Source organism: Dioscorea cayenensis, unplaced genomic scaffold, assembly GCF_009730915.1.
Source record: "Dioscorea cayenensis subsp. rotundata cultivar TDr96_F1 unplaced genomic scaffold, TDr96_F1_v2_PseudoChromosome.rev07_lg8_w22 25.fasta BLBR01001264.1, whole genome shotgun sequence".
NCBI lineage: Eukaryota > Viridiplantae > Streptophyta > Magnoliopsida > Dioscoreales > Dioscoreaceae > Dioscorea > Dioscorea cayenensis.
In genome coordinates, this window is record NW_024087655.1 from 11,507 (window position 1) to 33,921 (window position 22,415).

The following is a 22,415-nucleotide window of genomic DNA, read 5'->3' on the forward strand; positions in this document are numbered from 1 at the left end:
ATTTTACTCATGTAGGTCTTCTGGTCAATTTTTATTCTTTTTATCGGATGTCGAACTTGAAACGCTTTCTTTTGAAAAAAAAAAAAGGCAAAAATTAGGTCTGTTCTTTTGACTTATAGAGCCCTTAATGACCCCATAGGTCTAAATATTTAAGGTGTGTTTGACATCTTTGCCCTCATTAATTATGGTCACATGAACTTCTTTAGGAGGGGACCTACAAGCACTGTTCCTTAGTCCATTTCACTCAAGATCACATTCGGTGCTTTCTCTTGTCGGTGAGAACATATACACACATGCGACCATCAAAATCAGATATTTTCCAAAAGAATTTACATCCATGTGGACATCCATAGATAAAAAATCTATAGACGTTCAATTATCAGCCGTTGGCTGACATTGATGAACAGTATCACTGTTTATTATACTATTTTGAACAGTAATTATTATTTATATTACTGTATTATTTACTATTTATCAATATTAGCCGTTAGATTGAGATTCAACGGTTGATAATAGACATCCATAGATTTTTTATTTATAGACGTCCATAGAGGATTGATCCTCTTTCCAAAATATTCGAGAGTAACGTTTAACTCGTGGTGAATAAAATGGTCTTTTATTTATTGAAAATAGTACTCCACTCCAAAGTGGGAGCTTAAGGTTGTGCTTTTAATATTTTATAATAAATTTTAAATCTGAAATTTTTTTTAGCAAACTATATGATAAAATATATAATTTAATTTAATTATAAATATTTTCAGACCATGTAGAAGTCAACAACCTACCCACACTCAGTTTTACAAATGTTACTGGAGAAAATAATTAATTATAGTCTTAAAATTTCAACCTTGGAAGACACCAGAATTAAGTTCCCACAAAGTATGGTTTTTGTGGAAAAGATAATTTATGTTTAAAAATGTTTATACCCTCTAATTCATAGTAGCCCAGGTATTATTATTAAATGGTAATTTGCATATATAAAAGATTAGACTGCTTAAAAAGATAAGGACGAGTACAAATCTCGGCAGAGCAAATGAAGTAAAACCCGTGCACACATGAGCAGCGCGCATACATAAAAGCAGTTTATATTATCAATATTACAGGCTCACGAGCGATGAGCCATTCGGTGTATAAACATACCTACCTATATATAATAAGATATTTTCCCCATTTATGGAAAATAAGCTGTTTCCAAGTATTTCGCCTTTTCACCTGCAATGTGAGCATACTCTTTGCCTTCCAAGATGCAAGCTTTTTCCTGAATCAAATTAAAAAAAAAAATTAAAATATTTATAGATTGCAACCATTGATTTAAGTCCTTTTGTTATTGTTATGAATGCTCTTATAGCACGCACATAAAATTCTGAAACTTAAACAGGGAGAAATGTGGATTGTACCAGCATACGCCACAAGAACGGTGACTCGCCTTTTTTCTTTATTTGATTCTCAATCTCTGTGATTGCTGTCACCAAACTTTGAAGTTTAGGATGGAGAAAATGAAGGAATTGGGACGGATAAAATGTACTAACCTTTGGAAACACATCCGATTTTCAATAGGACATCATACCAAACTTCATTGAAAACATCAATCTGCTCTTCGGATGCACCAACAACCTAATAACCAAGGAAAATATTATCATCTTCTATTCTTGTACCGAAGTAGAATGCAGAATAATAAGAACAAAAGAAAAGGGAATTTATTATACTCTAAACTCAATAGCTTGAAAATCTGGCCCAAGTTTATCAAACACTTTCCGGTAGTTGCCACATCCATATTCATAGATTGCTTCTGCCAGCTGAAAATAAATCAAATACCTTTGTTGGATCTCTGAATTCTAATAAGAGTTTCAAAGAGCATTCAATTAATATAGTTAAGTTTGTTACACTAATGCGAAAAAGTTCACTTCAAGTATATATTTAACTGACACATATATCAAATTTGTGATCAGTGAATTCAGACATGATGTTTATGAGACATTCAAAGAGACAAGTTCTCATCAACTTTATATATATCACTATTGTGCTCGATAAATGCATCATTGCTAGCTTCAGTAGATCATATTTTTTATTTAAAAAAAAAATGAGAGTGAATGATGCAAACCAGTATTCCCTTCTGCATTGTATGTTGCTTCTCCTTGCTCATCGAATGAAACCTAATAGTGTTGATAATTTCAACAGCAATATCAGAATTATACCATGCATATTATTATTATTACATCAAATGTACATGTGGACAACTCACCTGGATTTCATAGACATAAGCAACTCATTTGCCTTGTGTGTATTTTTTGAACTAGCTAAGGCCCAAAGTCCTAATAGATCAAGCAACCACTCCAAATGCCAAACAGCCTGCAAAGTTATCACAACGGCACACAAAGATCTAGAAAGGATCCCACATTACGGAAAAAACACAGGCATCGTTGCAGAAAGATGACAACTACTTTTGTAACTATTTACCCATACTCTTAAGTACCTAGTGAAAGAAACACCAGCTATCTTTGCTAGAAAAAATGATTCCATTACTCTTTTTCACCCCTCAATTCCTGTCTAGGTTCGCCCAACTCAAAGAATGTTTGTGTCTTCTCCAACTATCCTCCAATGTGTTAAACATTATATCCCATCTCCAAAAATATCATAATTCACCTTCTCCACTCTCCTAACTAAAACATTGAGTAGTCCCTTTACTTTGTCAGTATAAATAGCTTCACTCACATACCTTATTTTTAAAGGCATTTGCCAGACTTGTAAACCGGTCCTCAACAGATTCCATATAACCCCGTACATAGATCCGCAGAAACAAGCCTAAAGCATTAAGATACACCTGAATTCATGAAACAGTTCAGCATTCTGCAAAAGGAAATGCCAAAGACAGAATTTAGAAGTATACCTCCGCGGGAACAGCATCACTTCTTTCTAATTCCTTCCATATGTGATTATCATAAACTTCAAGGACTTTTCCCAAAGGAGCATGACCTTCCAGGTAACAAAGAGCAACATGCCACCAATTGTGTGTGTACCTGGAAATAACACCAGCTTCTAGCAGCATTTAGAAAAGACATAGCACAGTGCATGTTTATCACGTTTAACAATTTGGACAAGTATGATGGTAAACATACATGAAGGAAGAACATGATTTCCAGGATGAAGAGCAAGATTCCATGAAGCTGACAGCTTCTTTGAAGTGGCACTCATATTGGAGAACATGGCATAACTGCAACAATAGCACCCCAAACAAAAGATCTAAAAAACTTTAGCATCTACTCAAGGCATATATGAGCAAAGCAATTACAAGTTATATATATATATATATATTGATAATTCCTATTCTAACAGTTGAAATTCACGAGTTGCCAATGTCAACAAATTAACCCCAAAGGACATTGTAAATATCAACACAATTGAACAAGGAAAAACAAAATATCAGTAGAAGAGCATTCATGAAATCCCAATTTTTTTTTTTTTTTTAACTCACACAATGTTGTGACCACGGATCATTTTTGTTGAGTTCAAATCCTTTCCTAGCAGCCATTTCAGCCTCGCTCATCCTTCCAAGCTCTAACAATGGAAAAGCAAGCATGCCATACACATAATCCTGATCTTGATTATGAGGCATCACCTGAAATTTAGTTGATATATCAAACAAATAAATTAATTAATAAAACATGAAATAACAAAATACCGAAACATTTCAGAAATGAACTGTTGACCATGAAGCGTAGAAACGAAATAAATCTACTCTAAAGTCTAAAGATGTCCTTTTTGAACCAAAACTGAAACTTTTATCATGAAATGCAGATGAACAACAAGTAGTCACAGTAAGGCATAAGCAGAAAGATTTATCACTACCTGCTCGACGAGATTGAGAGATAAATCAGGTCGACCCATGTAGAAACACAACCCTTGAGCCCTCTTCAACGAGGCCAAATCTTTAGGATACTCTTTAAGCAACTACAAAACCAAGCAAACAAAGCAAACGATTACTCAAAACCCTAGAATAATAATTATATATTAAAAAAAAAAAGCAGAGATTTCCAATCACGAAAGAAGCAAAGAGAAGTGAAACCTGGAAATGGCGATCGAGAGCAACATACTCGTCCTTACCATCCCCAAGCAAGCAAGACAACGCCTGGAACACTGCTTTCTCATACGAACTCGCGCCCTCCTAATCCCAATCACAAAACAAACCCATAATCAGAAATCCAACAGAGGAAAACAGGAATTAAGACCAGAAATTCCTACGATGGAGGATGCAGCAGCGGAGAGGAAGGATGCAGCCTTTGCGGAGTCCTGGCTAGCAAGGAAATGGGCAGCAAGGACATTAGCTAGGGCACAAGTGGGATCATGGCGGGTTGCATCGAGGATCACCGCTCGATTGCGGCCAAAGACGAGGAGCTGCTCATAGCACGCGTTGATGGCTGCGATGCAAGCATCGGAGGTCGTCCGGATCGGGTATCCCCATCGATCAAGCTTCATCGTCGTCTCGACTCCTTCCTCCATTGCTCTCTCTCTCTCTCTCTCTCTCTCTCTCTCTCTCTCTTGTTTGCTTTGTAGTGAGTGTTCTTTGTCTTTGTCGAAGCATGAGACAGCGTGGCGAATAGATAGAAGTAAGGAAGACGTGGTGCGGGACCCACCGTGATCGAGGACCTATGGATGATTGACACGTCATCGACTTTTTTTTTTTTGATTTGATTTGAGATTTTCTTAGTATTAAAGTGGATAATGGGCTGACTCGGCCCATTAACAACGGGCCGGGTGTTATCTGTTTGGTGCGGGACCTAGTACAGAGTATGTGGCCAGACGATAGAATTCGTAAGGCGTGGCAATGGGCCCCACAAGCTCACCGCCCCCACTAGATTTATTAATGTTGGGCACGTCATCTGTTGGTTTGAGTTGATTTGTTTATATATATATATATATATTAAATATCAGAGTTATGCATTATATTATTTGGTGTGTTTCTTTCGTAGTTATCAAACCCAACCTGGGTATTGACCTGATCGAGGTTTCGAGTCACAGGCCAATTGATTCAACTATCGGGTCATTTGGGTCAATGTTGAGTTAATAATTTTTTTTAAAATAATAATTTTAATAATATAATGATATATAATAATATTCATGAATTATTAGTTATCAAATAAATAATTTGATGGAAAAAATAAAAAAAAAATATTAAACTCTTATTTGGAGGTAATTGAAAGGGGGAAAAATACAAACTTGATAAAATTACATATATACCTTTCATTTTATTAAAAAATCAAAAAATCAAAGGATGAAAAAATTATTAAAAAGCATTGACCCGGCCGGGTTATAAAAACCTAGCCGGGTCACCGGGTTTGACAGGGTTGAAGCGGGTCAAGACGGGTTGATTGCATAAACGTTCTAATTAGAGACCAGGACCGGTTTTAGTTACATAAAATTTTTTTAACGTAACATAGGTAGAGAGAAACAGTACATAGCACAGTGGCTTTCACTGTAACTTTGTGTCAGTAAACTTAAGTTCGAAATCTCGTACTCCAGCTATACTATAGAGTTTTTTTTTTCTTGAGATAGGGTGACAAGCACCAACTCTCAAGGGCGTATGCGGGCGGAAAAATTACCACAATGTCCTCACCCTCTTGAAATTGGAGAGCGCTATCAGGGAAATTGAACTCACATCTCTTCCAAATGAGGGAACCCGGGATACCGTCAGGCTATAAGCCCATTGGTTATAGAGTATTATTTATTAAGATCAAGTACCATATATTTTACTAGGATTATCCTTGGCCTAATATAGTTTACTCATATGATAAATTTTTAGAGGGTAACAAAAATAACACAAGCACTTTTTTACATGTAGTTTATAACTTGGTTCTCCTAACTCCAAGGTTAAATTTGAACCCAACTTAATGACTCGTCCATATATTTCTCTGAAATTTTTTTATAATATTATTAGTTCATAACACTCAACTAATAATATTAACCTTTTAAATTCACATAAAGTATAAAATTAAAAGCTATACAACATGTGGATGTTTTCATGATAATTTCTTGATGTGGCCCTTGCCCAATGCCCATGGTCTATGTTCATTAATATTAAGATATTTGAACATTGATATATAGGTTGATTTGAGAGGCTAAATTTGTAGCAACCCCAAAATATGACATAAAATGAAGATAGTTGAGCTAGTAAACACAAACTATGGTAAACAATATTAGCTTAGCACATTCCATTAAAGAATAAACAAATGATTGTAATCTTTTGATGTTAGTTTGATTTTGGAATAATCCTATGTCAAGATCATTTATATTTGAATAACTTAGCAAACAATCAAGTGGGTTAAGAATAACAGCTGCCAAATCTATTCTCATTAATTCTTCTATTCTATCGATTCCTACCTATTATCTGTCAGCCTATCCTGTTCCGGACTCTGTTCTTCAGGAAATCACTAAAGTTGTCAGGGACTTCTTTTGGTTTAAAGGGGGCAATGGAAAGGGCATCCATTCTGTTGCTTGGAGTTGTGTTACGAATAATAAATCTGAGGGGGGCCTAGGGCATCGAAACCTTCTTCTTGCTAAACACTCTCTTATGGCTAAGAATGTCTTCAAGCACCGAGCACGAGAATGTGTTTTTGGGTCGACATTGCTCGCCAAAAGTATGGTTGTCTCAATTTTTGGAATGATCCCATTCCTTCTAAGTGCTCTTGGGTCTTCAGAGGTGTTATACCCAGTGTTTACTGTAGATTACTATAGCCCATTTCTATAGATTTTTCACCACATTCTGTAGCGACTGATTTCTGTAGCAAACCCGGTTCATGAGCGACTTGTTCCCTGTAGAAGCCTGGTTTGATAGAGGCCCTGCATCTTGTAGCATCCCTGCTATCAGTAGTGACCCGAAAAATTTTTCCCTTAAAACATTTCTTCTTCTTCTTTTTCTTCTTCTCTTCTTCTTTCCTTGTCTTGGCCGAACCTTCCCATTTTTCTTATTTTTTTCCGGCGAAGTTTTTCCCGCGAACCAAGCATCCTATCTCTTCCTCCTTCACCATTGAGCTTGGTAAGCATAGATTTATGGTTTTATACCGTATTTATTCTTGTATTTTTCCTTGTTTTAGTTTTTTTCAAAACCTAGAATTTCTCCATGGATTTGCATGTTTATAGGTTTAAATTGAAGCCATTGAATTGTTGATCTTGTGTGAGAATGTTGTAGAAGAAAAATTTGTGATTTAGAGTTGTAAATTGGGAGAAAAACCATAGTATAGGGCTCGGTTTTACTCGTAGCAAGGTCGAATTCTATCGTAGCACCGGCAATCTTTAGTTGTTTCTTTTGATTTCTTTAGATTAGATTGAAGCTAAAAACCCCTAGGAATTCATTGGTAACCTTTAAACCTAGTTTTTGAGCTAATCTTAGGATCGAATTAGGGTGGTTTGTTAGAAAACTTAGGGTTTTTTTCTTGTTTGTTTGTTTTTTTGCTAAATTTTTGTTGTATTTTTGTTATGCTTTGGCAAGGAGAAGAAGTCTTGGCTCGAGGCAAAGGCTTAGCCGAGGAGTAGCTTGCGAGGAAGATAAATTGCCGATCCCGTGAGTGGAATTATTTAGCATAGCTTTATTAGAAGAATGCCAATAGCTATATATATATATATATATATGCATTTCATGTTTTAAGTAAGTTTTTATTGATTTATACTTGTTTGGTAATTTGGTGAATGATAATTATTGTTGAGGCAAATCTTGGATGTCTCTTTTGGCTTTTTGTTTTGTTATCGTGGAAATTGTGATTGATATATGTATCCATGAGTTTGTGAAATCTTTTATTTTTGTTTTGAAACTTGAGTTTTTGTTATGGAAATCTTTGATTTGGTGAAATCCCTAGGCTTGAAGCAAATTTTTGGATTGTTGAAAGGAAAAAGGATTTCCATGTTGTTGCTTGTGTTGGGACTTGCAAATTATTTTTGTGTTAAAAGTTTGGGCTTTGCTTATGTGTTTATCTTGTCCTCGTGCAAATGGCCGAGGTATTCTTGATTTATGATCATGGATGGATATTGTACTCCCGAGTGGAGTTGTATTTTTATTGTGGTGATTGTTTTGGTGATATCCTCATCGCAGAGGGCGGTCTTCACGGCCACCCTATTGAGGTGGCGTGTCGACCGGCCGATTACTACGAGGGCCGCTTCGGTGGGAGTGTAGAGCCCTGATTGGATATTCATCGGGTAGCCGGAGTCACCAACCGGTGAACTCGATGGGTCAACGTCAAGGGCATGAGTACCTTGGCGGCTCGAACTCTAGCCATGGCCACGGCGAAGGTTTAGAGAGTTTTCTAGACCATGTTATGTTGGGTGAGTGTTGGGTATTGTGTTTATTTATTTCAAACCCATGATATTTTTGTTGTTTTTACTTGTATTTAAAACCATGCTTTATTATTTTTTTGTGTTGTAAACCCTAGTTGGGGTAAAAAAAGAGTTTTTCTTGGTATTATTATGTTTTTTTAATTCTCTTGAAGGCTTCTATTATATGTAATAATGTTTCTAAACTTGTATCACTTTGGTAAAAGCATTTATTTTTGATGATTCATTATTATTATTTTTTTCTTGTTGGTGTATTTTTTTACGCTAAGGTTGTGCTAACCTCCCTCACCGAGTAACTTGAGTTACTCATCCCTCTTTCTTCCTCCCGATCGCTGCAGGGTAGTAGGTGTGACCGTGTGGCAGCAGATCTGGGCATTTACTACTATTCTATCATCCGTTGTATTTCCTTCGGGTTCATGTATGTTGTTGTTGTCATGGAACATGTTATAAGACCTATGGATCCACTAGTGTGTAGAAAACCTTGTTGCATGGTTTAGTATTTAAATACTCTTAAACTTCTGTGTATTACCATTTCCCTCATCATTGTTAGGGTTGTTTCCCTGTGTATTTTGTGAACCTCTATATTTCCTGTATCCTATTGTTGTTGTTGTTGTTGTTGTTGTTACTGTCGTTGTGTAACATTGTTTTTTTCTGTTCTATATCTGCGATATGTATATTGTTGAATTCCAGGTGTGTTGATTAGCCTTGCGGCATCCTGAGGGTTGAGTGGCGGGGTATCCCTCCTCGGGATTGCTGCGGCGATTGTCGCGTCCCGTGGGCCCGCGGGTCGGGGCGTGACAAGAGGCATTTGTCTTACTGCAACTGTTCTGAAGCCTAACTTGTGGATTAAAACTGTCAATCCGTTGCAAACATCATTTATCTCTGGATCCTTGTCTTTTTTTGATGTTCCTTTAGCCTTTAAAACCCACTTTCTTGAATGTCAATGTTGATTTTTCCGGATATTAGATTGATTGATATTGTTACTCGATGGGCGAGTGGAATAGTCTTTATCTTTGTGATATCTTTGGTGACTACCTGGGTTCTTCTGTGTCTAACATTTGCTCTATTGATTGCGGGGGGAACAATTATTGGGTTTGGCATCCAAATTCTGCTAATCTGAATATGTCTTCTGCGATTTATAACCATCTTAATCAAAAATTCAAACTCTTTTTCCGATTTGGGAGGGTTGGCATAAGCTTTGGCGACTTTCGTGTTGCTCCTGGCGTCAAACATTTTTGTTTGGATGCTTCTTCATGGTAGAATTTCTACTCATCGATTATCTTAACGAAAGATTAACCTTGGTCCTAGATCTCGTGCAAAGCATGTGTAGTCTTGATTTGGAATCTATTGAGCACTTATTTATTGATTGTTGCAAAGCCCACTGGTTTGGAATTTGGCTTCTCGAGGGCTTTGGGAAGAAACTTGTCTTTCCCCGATAATATTTCTTCCCGGTGCTTGGATCATCGACTATAATCTTTCTTTGCACTCGTTTCTTTTTATTCTCGCTTATTCCGTGGTTCATTTGGAAGTCCGGTGTGAGGCCATTTTTTAAAAGTTCTAGTCCAAATTTTTACCAGATTGTTCGGAAAGCGAGGCCCATGTGAAGGCGTTTTGGCGGGGAGAATGCCTCGGTGTTGGTCGGCGCCTTTATCCTCAACAATTTTTTTCAAACTTGGATGAATGTTTCCTCTTCTATGCCCACAATTGGAATTGCTCAAACAAGGTTGGCCATTTGGGTTTTTTTGTTTCAAACCTGACTTATTCCATTTCATGTGCAGGGAACTGCAAGTTCGTAGCGGAGTCGCAGTTGGATTCAGAGATCAGAGCTTTGGATACCGCTCTTAGAACAGTCCTGGATCGGCAGCTGAGTGTTCGTCGTATTCTGCATTGTAGTCGGGCTCTTCCCCATCTTCCCGACTCACCAGTAGTCCGATGACCTGGCGCTACTCCCACCCAGTTTCGGATGTCAACCATCTTCTTCTGTTGGCGGGTGATCCTTTCTTTGTCGAGATCCCCGGCCGCTGGAATGCTCCAGCTTTTGCACTCTCTGTTGCTGGTGCGAATCTTCACAACTTAAACCTCTTTTTATCTGGTCGTGATCTTCCCCGCTTGATCATGAAGCTTTTGTTGGACCACGGTTTTACCTTCTGATTTCCTTTTCCTTTTTCTTGTTGTAATTGGTTTTTCTTTCTTGTTTAGTCTTGGGGATGGGTTTGTAATGTTTGAACGCTTTGTAACTCTGCTTTTTATTTTTTTAATAAATTAGCTCATCGAGCTCTTTCTCTCAAAAAGAATAACTTCAAAAATAATGCACCACATCAAACAAAGATAATTTTTATGTAATATCACTTAGTCTTTTTCATGTTCATTCTAATTCTCTCATTTCATAATTTCCTTATATATATATATGATCCTTTTATTCAATGTGTTTACCTATTTAAAAAATCCAAAGAAAACTTCAATAATTAACTATTTTCAAGTCTTTTGTCCACGATACGAGGTCGATTGCCTAAGGTTTGATTTACAGGACTTTTATTATTTCCGTTCAAAATGTGTTAAATACAATAGTGCTAAAAGTCTCTGTATATGGAAGCGGGTTTGTAATTTAATTCTTGTGCTTATCTGATAAAAATGCACGAGAATACAGTCATTACCCCTGTGTGTACGTCGTGATTGCATATAAGTTTGTCACATTTAAATAAAAAACCTTTTTCAATGACGTTGGATGAAAGTAAGGTATAAATTTCATAGCCGAAAGAGAGCGTTTAAAGCTTATATGAATCTGATACCTTAGGAATAAAGTTCATAACTTTGTCTGGAAGAGCCAAGTTTTCCAACAGGTTGGATGCTATACAACAGTGGTTACCTTTACTTTTTGTAGAACCATCCTTGATCCTTCTGCGGATATATATATACATGCAACCAAACAAGGACAAGAGCTCTAGCTAAATCCCCACAAGAATTCCTCAACCTTGTCTCTTGAACTTGAAGTTTTGGTTTGAAGATGAATGATCCCAAATATGCTTATCCGTACCCTGCTCCAGGTATTCCATCCTTGCTATAACTTATGTGTTTGATTACTTGCTTGTTGAGTTGTTTTTATATGGTCTCTTTTTGTTTCATATGTTGTCATTGCCTTGAAGAAGAAGATGATCTGAATTATAAACTAAAACAATCATTCATCATATATTAAATCCTTTTTTTTTTCATATTGGTTTAATTATTATTAGCATGGATGCCTATGTTTACTCTATGGCTTCATCTAATAATGCAAATTGTTTTTAAAAAATTTTAAAAATAAAATTACTTAAAGAAACTCGCCAAAGACCAATATTATATATAGTTATTATATATATATATATATTAAATTTTAAAAACAAAAAATAATAAATATATATCCTTAAAATACAGTAGATATGTATATATAGTATGTCACTTCAGAAAACCCTCAAAAAAAGCCATCATACATCAATGGTATATATATTATTATATGAAAAAAAACACCACAATATATATACATATATATACACCAAACATCAAGGGTATATATATTAATATATGCAAACAAACACCCCAATATATATATATATATATATATATATATATATATATATATATATAAATATATATAAACATACCAATATATGTATATATATTGAGATTGAGAGAGAAAAAGAGATGGCAAGAGTTCTATACAAACCAACACCGCAAAATATCTAGAAATACTAAAAAACCTTAAAATAAATGATAATAATAATAATAATAGTAATAAAAAAAAAATACAAACAAATACCTATATATATATTGAGATTGTGAGAGACCAACAGTTGCTTGACCTATTGGTATCGGATCTCTTATGTAAAATTCTCATTTCGGAGGAGTTTTGAGATCAAAACCTATTTAAACTTTAAATAGGGGTGTTTGTCATTTACTCCTTCCGTTCTTTTTTAGGGTTTAGGGTTGTCATGAATAACCGAATCTCACATACCAAGAAAGTTGGTTATTTCATATAATTTAATAAAAAAAATTAATTATCTTTCCAAAATTACCCCTAATTTATATCTTCACATTTCTCTCTCATATTAAATTCCAAGAAGAGAATTGAATAGAATGTTAAGGAAATTTTGGAAAAAAAAATAATAAATACTTCTTGATAGATAAAAAGAAATATGGGTTTATGACAAATAAAAAGGAATGAAAGGAGTAGGATAAAAAAAAATTATGAGAAAGTGAAAATAAAAATAAAAAACAAACAAATACTAATATATATTGGGACCCACACCAAACGGAAAATAATAAAGAGACCAATCACCTTCAAGCAAACGACAGACGAGAAAAAGAAGCTATGTATTGTTAACCTAGATTAATAGTATGTATTTTTTTTTTATGATTATAAAGGTTATTATCAACAAGGAGCACCACCCGTGATGGCACCACCACAATATACAGCTCAACAACCTAGAAGAGAACCTACTTTTCTTGAAGGATGGTATGATTTCTGTATACTATATTATGTCCTGAATAATGTTTATCTTATATGATTTATTTATTTATTTATTTATTTATTGATCTATTTATTTGGTGACAGTCTTGCTGCTCTTTGTTGTTGTTGTTTGCTTGATGAGTGTTGCTGTGATCCTTCAGTCATATTTGTGACTTAAAAAGAATGAATTGAAAATAGAATCTTTAAAAGTATATAGAGAAGAATGTTATAATCTTCGACGTGGTTGTGTTCACTTAACTATTTATGTTGTACCTCTCTGTAGTAGCCCTTCTTTTTCTAATGGATATAGCTTATGCATTTTATGTTAAATATATATGTGTGTGTGTGTGTTTTGTAATGCTTGGAGAGTGATGGGATTAAAATGAAGTTGTGTTTGGTGTCATTCCTTTTTTCCTTTTTGTTAGTTCCCCTCCTTTATTTTGAATTGGTTGAATAATTTTTATTTTTCAGAATATTTAGTATGCAATAAACTATAAAAAATGATATTTGGTTTAAAAATAATAATTATTTATATAATCTTTCGACTTTTGATAGCAAACATGAAATCAGTTTCTTCTTTATTGATCATTACTTGGTACTATATTCATTTAGGTTAATTTGATCCTGAAAAAGAGATCTTAAAAAGCTGACATAGAAAAAAGCTAGTTTGGTAAAAGACTAAAACATAATAAAAAAAAACTAAATAATTCATTACCTTCTTCTCTTCATTATTTTGAGAAAGTAAAAAGAAAACAAACACTGATTTATTTTTATATAAAATTTGTAAGTGTAGTTTCAACCGAGTGTATAAAAAATAAAAATATTTTGTAAAGACATACAAATAAATATAATTATTATGAAAGTATATTAGTACTAATCCACTTTACTTAGCAATAGGTATGCAAGTGATTTTCTCCTAATAGGGCCTTGTATATATTCAAAGTGTAACTTTGATGATGAAGAATAAAATAAAAAACAGCAAGTATTTAACCCTTAAGTTACCAAATAAATTCAACTTCAAATCTAACCTTTCATATAACCAACTTTAATCATACAAAACAACTCATGAGTACATGCTCTTAAAAGTCACAAATTTATAAATTCAAATAATTCATTTCCATGTAGTTTGTCAAGACATCAATCTCTATGGTCTTTTGTTCTAGTGGCCATTGTATAAGGTTAGAGACCAAAGCCTTCTTTAATTATCTTGATTCTTCTGATTGATCTAATTAGAACTTTATATTACTTATGTGCTAAATTACTTATTTTTTATATTATAAGTTCCTATTGAGGTTTTTGTGTGGACCTCTTCTATAGAACTCTCAGTTGATAATTTTAATTTTTGGTGTTATTATTATTATTATTATTATTATTATTATTATTATTATTTTGAAAGAAATCATTAATGGTTCTGATGGTAGGGGTGGATCCAAAATTTTTGTATCAGGAAAATAGTAAATATATTTTTTATTTTTCAATTCCATTGAGGCAAGTTGTAAGAAATTTAAAAATTTTTATTATATATATGTAATAATATTGTTATGAATATAATGGACTTTTCAAATTTCAGCGAGAAAACTTAATCTATTGTCTATTCTCCTTTGATGTATGTTTGTATATGTATATATTTTTCCTTCACATAATACTAAACTTTCTTCTCATGATCCATGATTCCACATCAAACTAGATGGTTTGTTTGTGCTTTTTAATTACGGTCCATTAGTAATCCATTACAAAATTTTAAAATAAAATATTGGCTCAAATAATTTTTGAGATCAATGGGTTTTCTAAAAAAGAAGCAATAGTCACATTGTAGGTTTTAACAAAAAATGGCAATCAACTCAAAATATTTTGGGACTTGTGAGATGACAAAAAAAGCTACGTTCTTATCATATATTTTTAAGAAAAATTTCAAATTATCCATCTAGTATGTAAACCGTCTTGGCAAGAATATCATTTGAAGTTCATTACTTCAAACAATCTTGGCAAGAATGCCTTTTCCTCATCCTTTATTGTCTCAGATTTCATATGCCTGGCAGAAACAGAGAATGTGAATGAAATGAAGCGCTAACTCTTTGATGAGAGAGGTAATGCTTTTGTTGAATTGTTTATGTTTTTCATTGCTTGTTGTGAACCATGCAGGATATTATAAACTCCTCGTCTCACAATCCCCCACTACTTCTTAAGAAACAAATTTTCAATTTTCTGTTCACAAACTGTTTTTTTTTTTTTTTAAGAAATACTATCTGGATAGCATGCAAATACTACAAACTGCTATGGTAGAAACTAAACATATAAATTTAGCAATGATTCAGAAATAATAATTAGAAATTTTCAGTGTGAGGTAGGCATGCATAATCACTGCCCTAACGCTGAATTGACCTCAATTGTGCAGAATTTTCTAATCTCACTTCAAGCTCAGAATACACTGACCCGGGAAGAAATAACTATGAACAATAACAATTCGGTTTCGAGATATACTAAGCACACCCACAAAATTCAAGCAAAGAACATACGAACAATAACACTTCGGTTTTTAGGTACGCAAAATAGCACACCCGGGAGAAGAATAATGTGAGAGGATAAAGTAAATAAGTGTGTGTTTAGGGTTCTTGGTTGGACACATATATATAGGAAAGAAATCTTTAAAGACCCTCTCAATATCCAATGGGGGACAAAACTAAATGGAGTAGTTTGATTTGAGTGTACCAGACACGTGGAACCAGCTGGGACCCATGGGAGTTAAATAAATTATAGATAACTCAATAAGTAGACCTCGCACTCGCAGTACTCACATCCAACAATTTTTATTGAATTTATGCTGATTTTGGCAAACAAAACACTACATTAAGCTATCACATTTGGTAGATAGATCTTGGGGATTAGAAATGGGAGGAGTGATGAAGGAGGAACCCTTGCCAATCTAAAGTTTGTACTCATCATGTAGGATCTTAAGTCCAAACATGATACATTTTTTATTAGGTCACTAAAATTTGACTCATTTTCACTTTAATCACCGAACTTCAATATGCATCAATTGGGTCACTTAACTTTAATTTGATTTTATTGGGTAATAAATCAAAGATTTCAACCCCAAATTGAATATATGGTTGTCTAAAAATCTGAGTTAATTCTCCCAATGACACATTTTTAAGTCTATTGGAGGTGACCATGCCTTTTAAAAAGAGCCACATCATTTATTGGGGGATGAAATTCCTTGATTTACTATCTAGTGAAATCAAATTAAAGTTGAATGGCCAAATTGATGTAAATTGAAGTTCACTGATTAAAGTGAAAATGAACCAAAGTTTAGTGACCTATTAAAAAATTTACCCATGCTAGGGCCCTTAATAGTATGATGGTATACATTCTTCTTTTTTATTATTATTATTTATTATTTTTTATTATTTTTGGTGATAAAATTGAGTTTAGTGAACCCTTTTGACTTATAAAGAGCAATGCAAGGCTAATGCAAGGTTATTAGTTTCAAGAAGAACTAAAATCAAACTCTAAAATTCAAATAAAGTAAGGATACATGCATGTAATATGTGATGAGATATTAATTCCACCCATGTATGTATATAAGGGGCACTTCTTACTTATTTATCAAAAATAAAAAATAAAAATTCTATTTGACCGTTGCACAAAATTATAAAATTTAAGAAGTAAAAATAATTGTAAACAAGGAGAATAAATTATGTTGTTTAATTTTCCATGATGCAACAATGTTCATGCCCTGTTTTTGGGTCAGTTACTACTGTCCAACTAATTATTTATTTTGACTTATGTTTTGTTGGAGAAAATTACATAATTTTTTAAAACTAATTACTTGTTCTTTTAAATAAAGGGAAAATGGTTTAAATTAATTACTTGGTATTTAAAGTAGCTTTGATCATATTTGTTAGTTATTTATTTATTTTAAATGAAATCATTAATTAAAAATTACTTATAATATTTAAAAATAAAAATAATTAAAATAAAATAATGATATTTAAAATATTTTATAATTAAATTTATTTATTTAATGTTAAAATGACTCAGTATTTTGTTTATACATTAGGTTAAGAGTATAAAATAATTTTATTATATTTAAGGTGGGTTTGTTTCACAAAATTTAAGATTTAAATGAACGAATTAGAGTTTGATGTGACACTTTTGTATATTTGTTTGAAATAAATATATTTTGAAGTGGTGATGCGATACTTCCACTGATATCTCAAGGTGTTTTGACTTTTGCAAAGAAAAAAAAAACACAAATCAAAGTTGGATTTCAGTGTTCTACATCTGCATGTGATTATCACATGGGATGCATCTTCTATGTATGTTCGGGGATTTGTAATCTATGAACATTGATGCAAGCCGTTAGATTTTCATATAATAGTTGTGCACTGTTTAATGAACAGTGCCATAAAATGGAATGTACATTATTTTAATCAGAACCATTCAATCAATTTTAGCGCAATAACTCAACAAATTTAAACTGTTCAATCATATTTTTATTATACTTAAAACAACTTTTATATAAACAAAGCAACAACTAACCAATCTAAATTAAACTCCAATTAACTCTCACTGAACACCTTATTTAGTACTTGCTCAACTAATGTTTTCTTATATATATCATTCATTTTTTTTCCTTTCCTTCATTTTATTTGTGTTTTTTTTCAATATGTTAACTAATATTATCACTTTATATATAAACGGTATGATTATTTTATTTTAAAATTTAAAAATATTTTTAAAATATAAAATAATTTATAAAATATTAACATGTTCAGAATATGATTAGCATCTTAATAAAAAATATATATATTTAAAAGTGTATAAGTATTTAATGAAATTAAAATATACAAATTAAGATATTTATAAATAATTTTTTCCAAAATTATTTGGAAAAAAATAAGATATTCCATGCTCAGAAATAAACACCAAAAACTATTGATATATTTTTTAAAATTTCACCACCATCCAAATAAAGAAAGTGGGGACTTCAATCTAAAACTTTCAATTCAATCTTCAACAGAAGTCATACTTTCAGTCTTCCACTATTTTAGTTTCTCTCTCTTAAACCAAACACATGATGTTGCTTTTGTTCTTATTCCAACATAACCCAAAGACTATTTTAAAGCTAATTAGTTTCCATGAATCTGATACTTTCACATTGGAATAAAGCACCCCCAATAACTGACATGTTCTTATTTCATAGGCCCCAAGTTTTCTAACAAGTTGGATGCCACAGAACATTGGTCACCTTTGATTGGTGTGTGTGTATATATATACACAACCAAATAAAGGCTCTATCTAAATTCCCTCCAAAAATTCTTCAATCTTTGTCTCTTGAACTTGAACTTGATCTTTTAGTTTGAAGATGAATGATCCCGGAAATGCTTACCCATACTCTGCTCCAGGTTTTTTGTTTTTAAACTCATGTATTAATTACTTGTTGGGTTATCTTTATAGTCCATTTTTGTTTCACACGTTGTCACTATTTGAAGAAGATGATTTCAATAGATTAAATTGAACAAAATTGATTATTTTATAAGCTAAAGTGATCATTCATTATTTATGAATTCTCATTTTTTTCATATTGATTTATTTTTTATTATTATTTATGGTTAAAAAAGGTTATTATCAGCAAGGGGCACCACCAGTGATGGTACCACCACAGTCTATGGGTCCACCGGCAGGAGAACCTACTTTTCTTGAACAATTGTATAATCAAATATCCGCTTTGGGTTTTCATTGTTATGCGTTAATTTATGTTATTTAATTTTAGTTATTTAATTTTGTGGCAGGTTATCTTTTCTTTGTTGTTGTTGCATGTTTGATGAGTGTTGTTGTGACCCTTCAACGACAAACATATATGTTTGATGATGAAAAGAAATTATAATATCTTTTTAATGCAGTTGTAAATTGTGATCCTATTTTACTATTTGTGGTTTGTAATATCTTGATGATGGAATAAAATGAATATGTGTTTAGTGCGATTTTCTCTTTCTCTTGTCTTGTCTTTTTATTTATTTATTTATTTATTTATTTTTCCTTCTTTACTTTGAACTTAAAGAATTGCTTGAATAGTTTTGTTATTCGAAATAGTTATTTTTTTAATTAATTTTAAGTATAAGAAGCATATAAGTAAATATATGAATATATATATATATATATAAAGGCTGCAAGTATTTCAACTATTAAGTCACTGAATAATTCAACTTCAAATCCAATGGTTATAAATGTTATATTATTCTATTCATATAATCAACTTAAACACAAAACAACCAAAATTTATCAAAAAAACACACACTCACACACACAAAATTAAACTGTACATGCTCTTAAAATTTTCGGAAGTTTTAAAAAAAATTAACATTTAATTATAAAGTAAAAAAAAATTACAAATTTATTAAATTCAAGGAATCAATATGCTCATTAAGATTCAGGACGGTTAGAATTACACAAATAATCGTGAAATGATATAAATTTAAATAATCTTATTGTTATTTTTTTAAGAACAAAAATTCTAGTGTTAGTAATGCAATTATAATTCTAACATGTCTAAAAGAAAAAAAAATCAATATGATTTTGCAAATTAAAAAAAAAAACAAATATTCACAATTAGTTAGATTTATATATCTAAGCAAAATTACACAAATAATCATAAAAAACAATATAAATAAGAACACCACCCTCGTTGTTGTTGTTATTATTATTATTATTATTATTATTATTATTATTATTATTATTTGAAAAAATCACTATAAATTTTAAATTTTAAAAATCAAAATAATTTTTTTTATGATATTAATTATACTTGGCAATTTGTCTAATAGTCTTAAGTACAGCTTCCCTCTTGAAAATTGATCCAGCTATTTCTCAGTAGCTCGAGCTTAAGTTGAAATTTTGAGATTTCAATCATAACTGGGCTTGATATTAATGATGTATGATTATATGAATATTAATTTGTATTGTTTATTGTAAAGAACAAAAATTATGGGGATGAGAAATGGGAGGAGTGGTGAAGCAATGGTCATATAGTAGGTTATAGTAGGTGTTAGCAATAGAAGATGAAATCTCAATATGAATTAACACCGTTAAAATATTGACCATTTTAGTTAACACAGTTAACATGATTGTAATGGTTTTTTCTTTTTCTTTTTTTATAGCTGGGGAAACCACATAAGTTAAAAACGAAAAAAAAAAAACCTATGTCCATTTTTTGTAAAATTGGGAAACCACAAAATTTATTTTTAAAATTTTTCTTAAAATATTTTGATATTTGTGGGATGAGCAAAAACTACATTCTTGTTAATTATATATTTTTTTTAAAGACAAATGTCATATTATGCATTTAGTACATGAACCATCTTTGCAATAAGAGCCAACTCTTTGATGAAGAGAGGTAATGCTTTTGTTGAATTGTTTATGTTTTTCATTGCTTGTTGTGAGCCATCTGAGTATATTATAAACCCCTCATCATAAGAAAGCAATTTTAAATTTCTGTTCACAAAGTGATCTATTGAAGTGAATCATTGGATAGCCTAATGGTATGACACCAAAGTATAAAGGTGAGGTCATGGGTTCAAATCCCTCCCCCGGTAGTACTGTTTATACACTGTTCATCCGAGATTCTTATAATATTCTTATACTATACATATACTGTATATCTGGGTTCCAGTATTATTTGATACTGTTTATATTCATATAAAAAGGGCGACATATATCTATTATTCAAAAATGATTCATTGAATTTCTGCTGATTTTGGCAAATGAAACACTACATTAAACTATCACATTTGGTACTCATCATGCAGGACTTTAATCAAAGCAACTATCACAGTGCTAGGACGTATGATGGTATTGGTATGCATTCTTCTCCATTTTTTATTTATTTATTATCTTTTACTTTTGGTGATAAAATTGAGTTCAATGAATCCTTTTGACTTGTCAAGAGAAATGTAATGGATTTTATTTTATGAAAGAACTAAAATCAAACCCCAAAACTAACATAAAGTCATGATACAGATGTGTAATATGTGCTAAGATATTAACTCCACATATATGTATAAATATAGGCCACTTCTTGCTTGATTATCAAAAATAAATTTTTTTTTTTATCTTTGCACAAAATTATGAAACATAAAAAATAAAAGTAATTGTAAGCAACGAGAATAAATTCTGTTGCACCATGATACAACGGTGTTCATGCCCAATATTTCCAACTAATTATTTATTTTGACTTATGTTTTATTGAGAGAAAATTACATTATTTGTTAAAGCTTATTACTTATTATTTTAAATAAAAAGAAAATGGTTTAAATTAATCACTTGATATTTAAAGTAGCTTTGATCATTAATTAAAATGGTTTGATTATTTATTTATTTTAAATGAAATCATTAATTAAAAATTATTTATAATATTTAAAAATAAAAACGCAATTAAGATAAAAATAATGATATTTAAACTATTTTATAAATAAAGATATTTATTTAATGTTAGAATAACTCAGTATTTTGTTTATACTTTAGATTAAGAGTATAAAATAATTTTATTATATTTAAGGTGCATTTGTTTTACACAATTTAAGATTTAAATAATCGAAATAAAGTTTGATGCGACACTTTCGCATATTTATTTCACTTTTACTTTTAATAAATATATTCTTAGTGATGTGATACTTCCACAAATATCTCAAAGGTGTTTTTGATTTAAAAAAACCAAAAGCCAAAGTGAGATCTCGGTGTCCTACATCTCCATGTGATTGTCACATGGGATATATATATATATATATATATATATATATATATATATATATATAATTCTTTGTCTTTCATTCATTTTTTATTTGTGTTTTTTCAATATGTTAACTATTATTATCACTTTATATATAAACTATATGATTATTTTATTTTTTAAAGTTAAAAATATTTTTTATAATATAAAATAATTTATAAAATATTAACATGTTAAGAATATACCAACGGTTGAGGAGCCCAGTGGTACCCCGAGTCCCCTCGTGTTGGGGAGACGCGAGTTCGATTTCATGACCGCGCTCTCCGCTTTCCAGAGGGTGGGACGTGGTGGCTATACCCTGTCCACGTACGCTCGAGAGTTGATGACATCGTCCCTACCTCAAAAACATAACATGTTAAGAATATGATTAGCATCTTAATAAAAACAAATAAAATATTTAAAAATGTATATAAATTTAATGAAAAATAAAATATACAAATAAGATATTTATAAAAAATTGGGAAAATTTTATTAGGCATTTAATAAAATATACAAATTAAGATATTTATAAATAATTTTTTCCAAAATTATTTGGAAAAAAATAAGATATTCCATGCTCCGAAATAAACACCAAAAACTATTGATATATTTTCTAAAATTCCACCATCATTCAAATAAAGAAAGTGGGGACTTCAATCTAAAAATTTCAATTCAATCTTCAACAGAAGTCATACTTTCAGTCTCCACTAATATTCATGTTGGTTTCATTCCTATTCCAACATAACCGAAAGAGTATTTCAAAACTTAGCTTACATGAATCTGATACTTTCACATTGGAATAAAGCACCTCCAATAACTGACATGTCCTTATCTCATTGGCCCTAA

General features: G+C 31.7%; 1 protein-coding gene and 1 long non-coding RNA gene across 3 annotated transcripts; one reads left to right on the forward strand and one right to left on the reverse strand.

Moving 5' to 3' along the window:
• Positions 1-976: 976 nt before the first annotated feature.
• LOC120256023 (tetratricopeptide repeat protein 38) lies at positions 977-4,557 on the reverse strand. Its single transcript, XM_039263798.1, has 13 exons — positions 4,240-4,557; positions 4,064-4,162; positions 3,847-3,948; positions 3,473-3,616; positions 3,117-3,211; positions 2,888-3,017; positions 2,717-2,821; positions 2,243-2,349; positions 2,102-2,153; positions 1,707-1,796; positions 1,530-1,614; positions 1,398-1,462; positions 977-1,258 (listed from the first exon to the last, which is right to left on the reverse strand). The coding sequence occupies exons 1-13, from the start codon at positions 4,495-4,497 to the stop codon at positions 1,172-1,174; spliced, it is 1,419 nt and encodes a 472-aa protein (XP_039119732.1). The 5' UTR covers positions 4,498-4,557; the 3' UTR covers positions 977-1,171.
• A 13,479-nt stretch (positions 4,558-18,036) lies between these two features.
• Positions 18,037-18,789, forward strand: LOC120256021. Of its 2 annotated transcripts, XR_005535166.1 has the most exons (3): positions 18,037-18,210; positions 18,427-18,514; positions 18,598-18,789. It is a non-coding gene; the product is annotated as an uncharacterized LOC120256021 (long non-coding RNA). The 2 variants fall into 2 exon arrangements; XR_005535165.1 differs by having other exon boundaries at positions 18,427-18,789.
• The last annotated feature ends 3,626 nt before the right edge of the window (positions 18,790-22,415 follow it).

Excerpts from the sequence above, each read along its gene's own strand:
- LOC120256023 (XM_039263798.1), bottom strand. The coding sequence starts at position 4,497 with ATGGAGGAAGGAGTCGAGACGACGATGAAGCTTGATCGATGGGGATAC. Across the intron at positions 1,797-2,101 it reads CAATGCAGAAGGGAATACTG|CTGGCAGAAGCAATCTATGA; the intron begins GTTTGCATCATT and ends ATTTATTTTCAG. Across the intron at positions 1,615-1,706 it reads TTCAAGCTATTGAGTTTAGA|GTTGTTGGTGCATCCGAAGA; the intron begins GTATAATAAATT and ends CTTGGTTATTAG.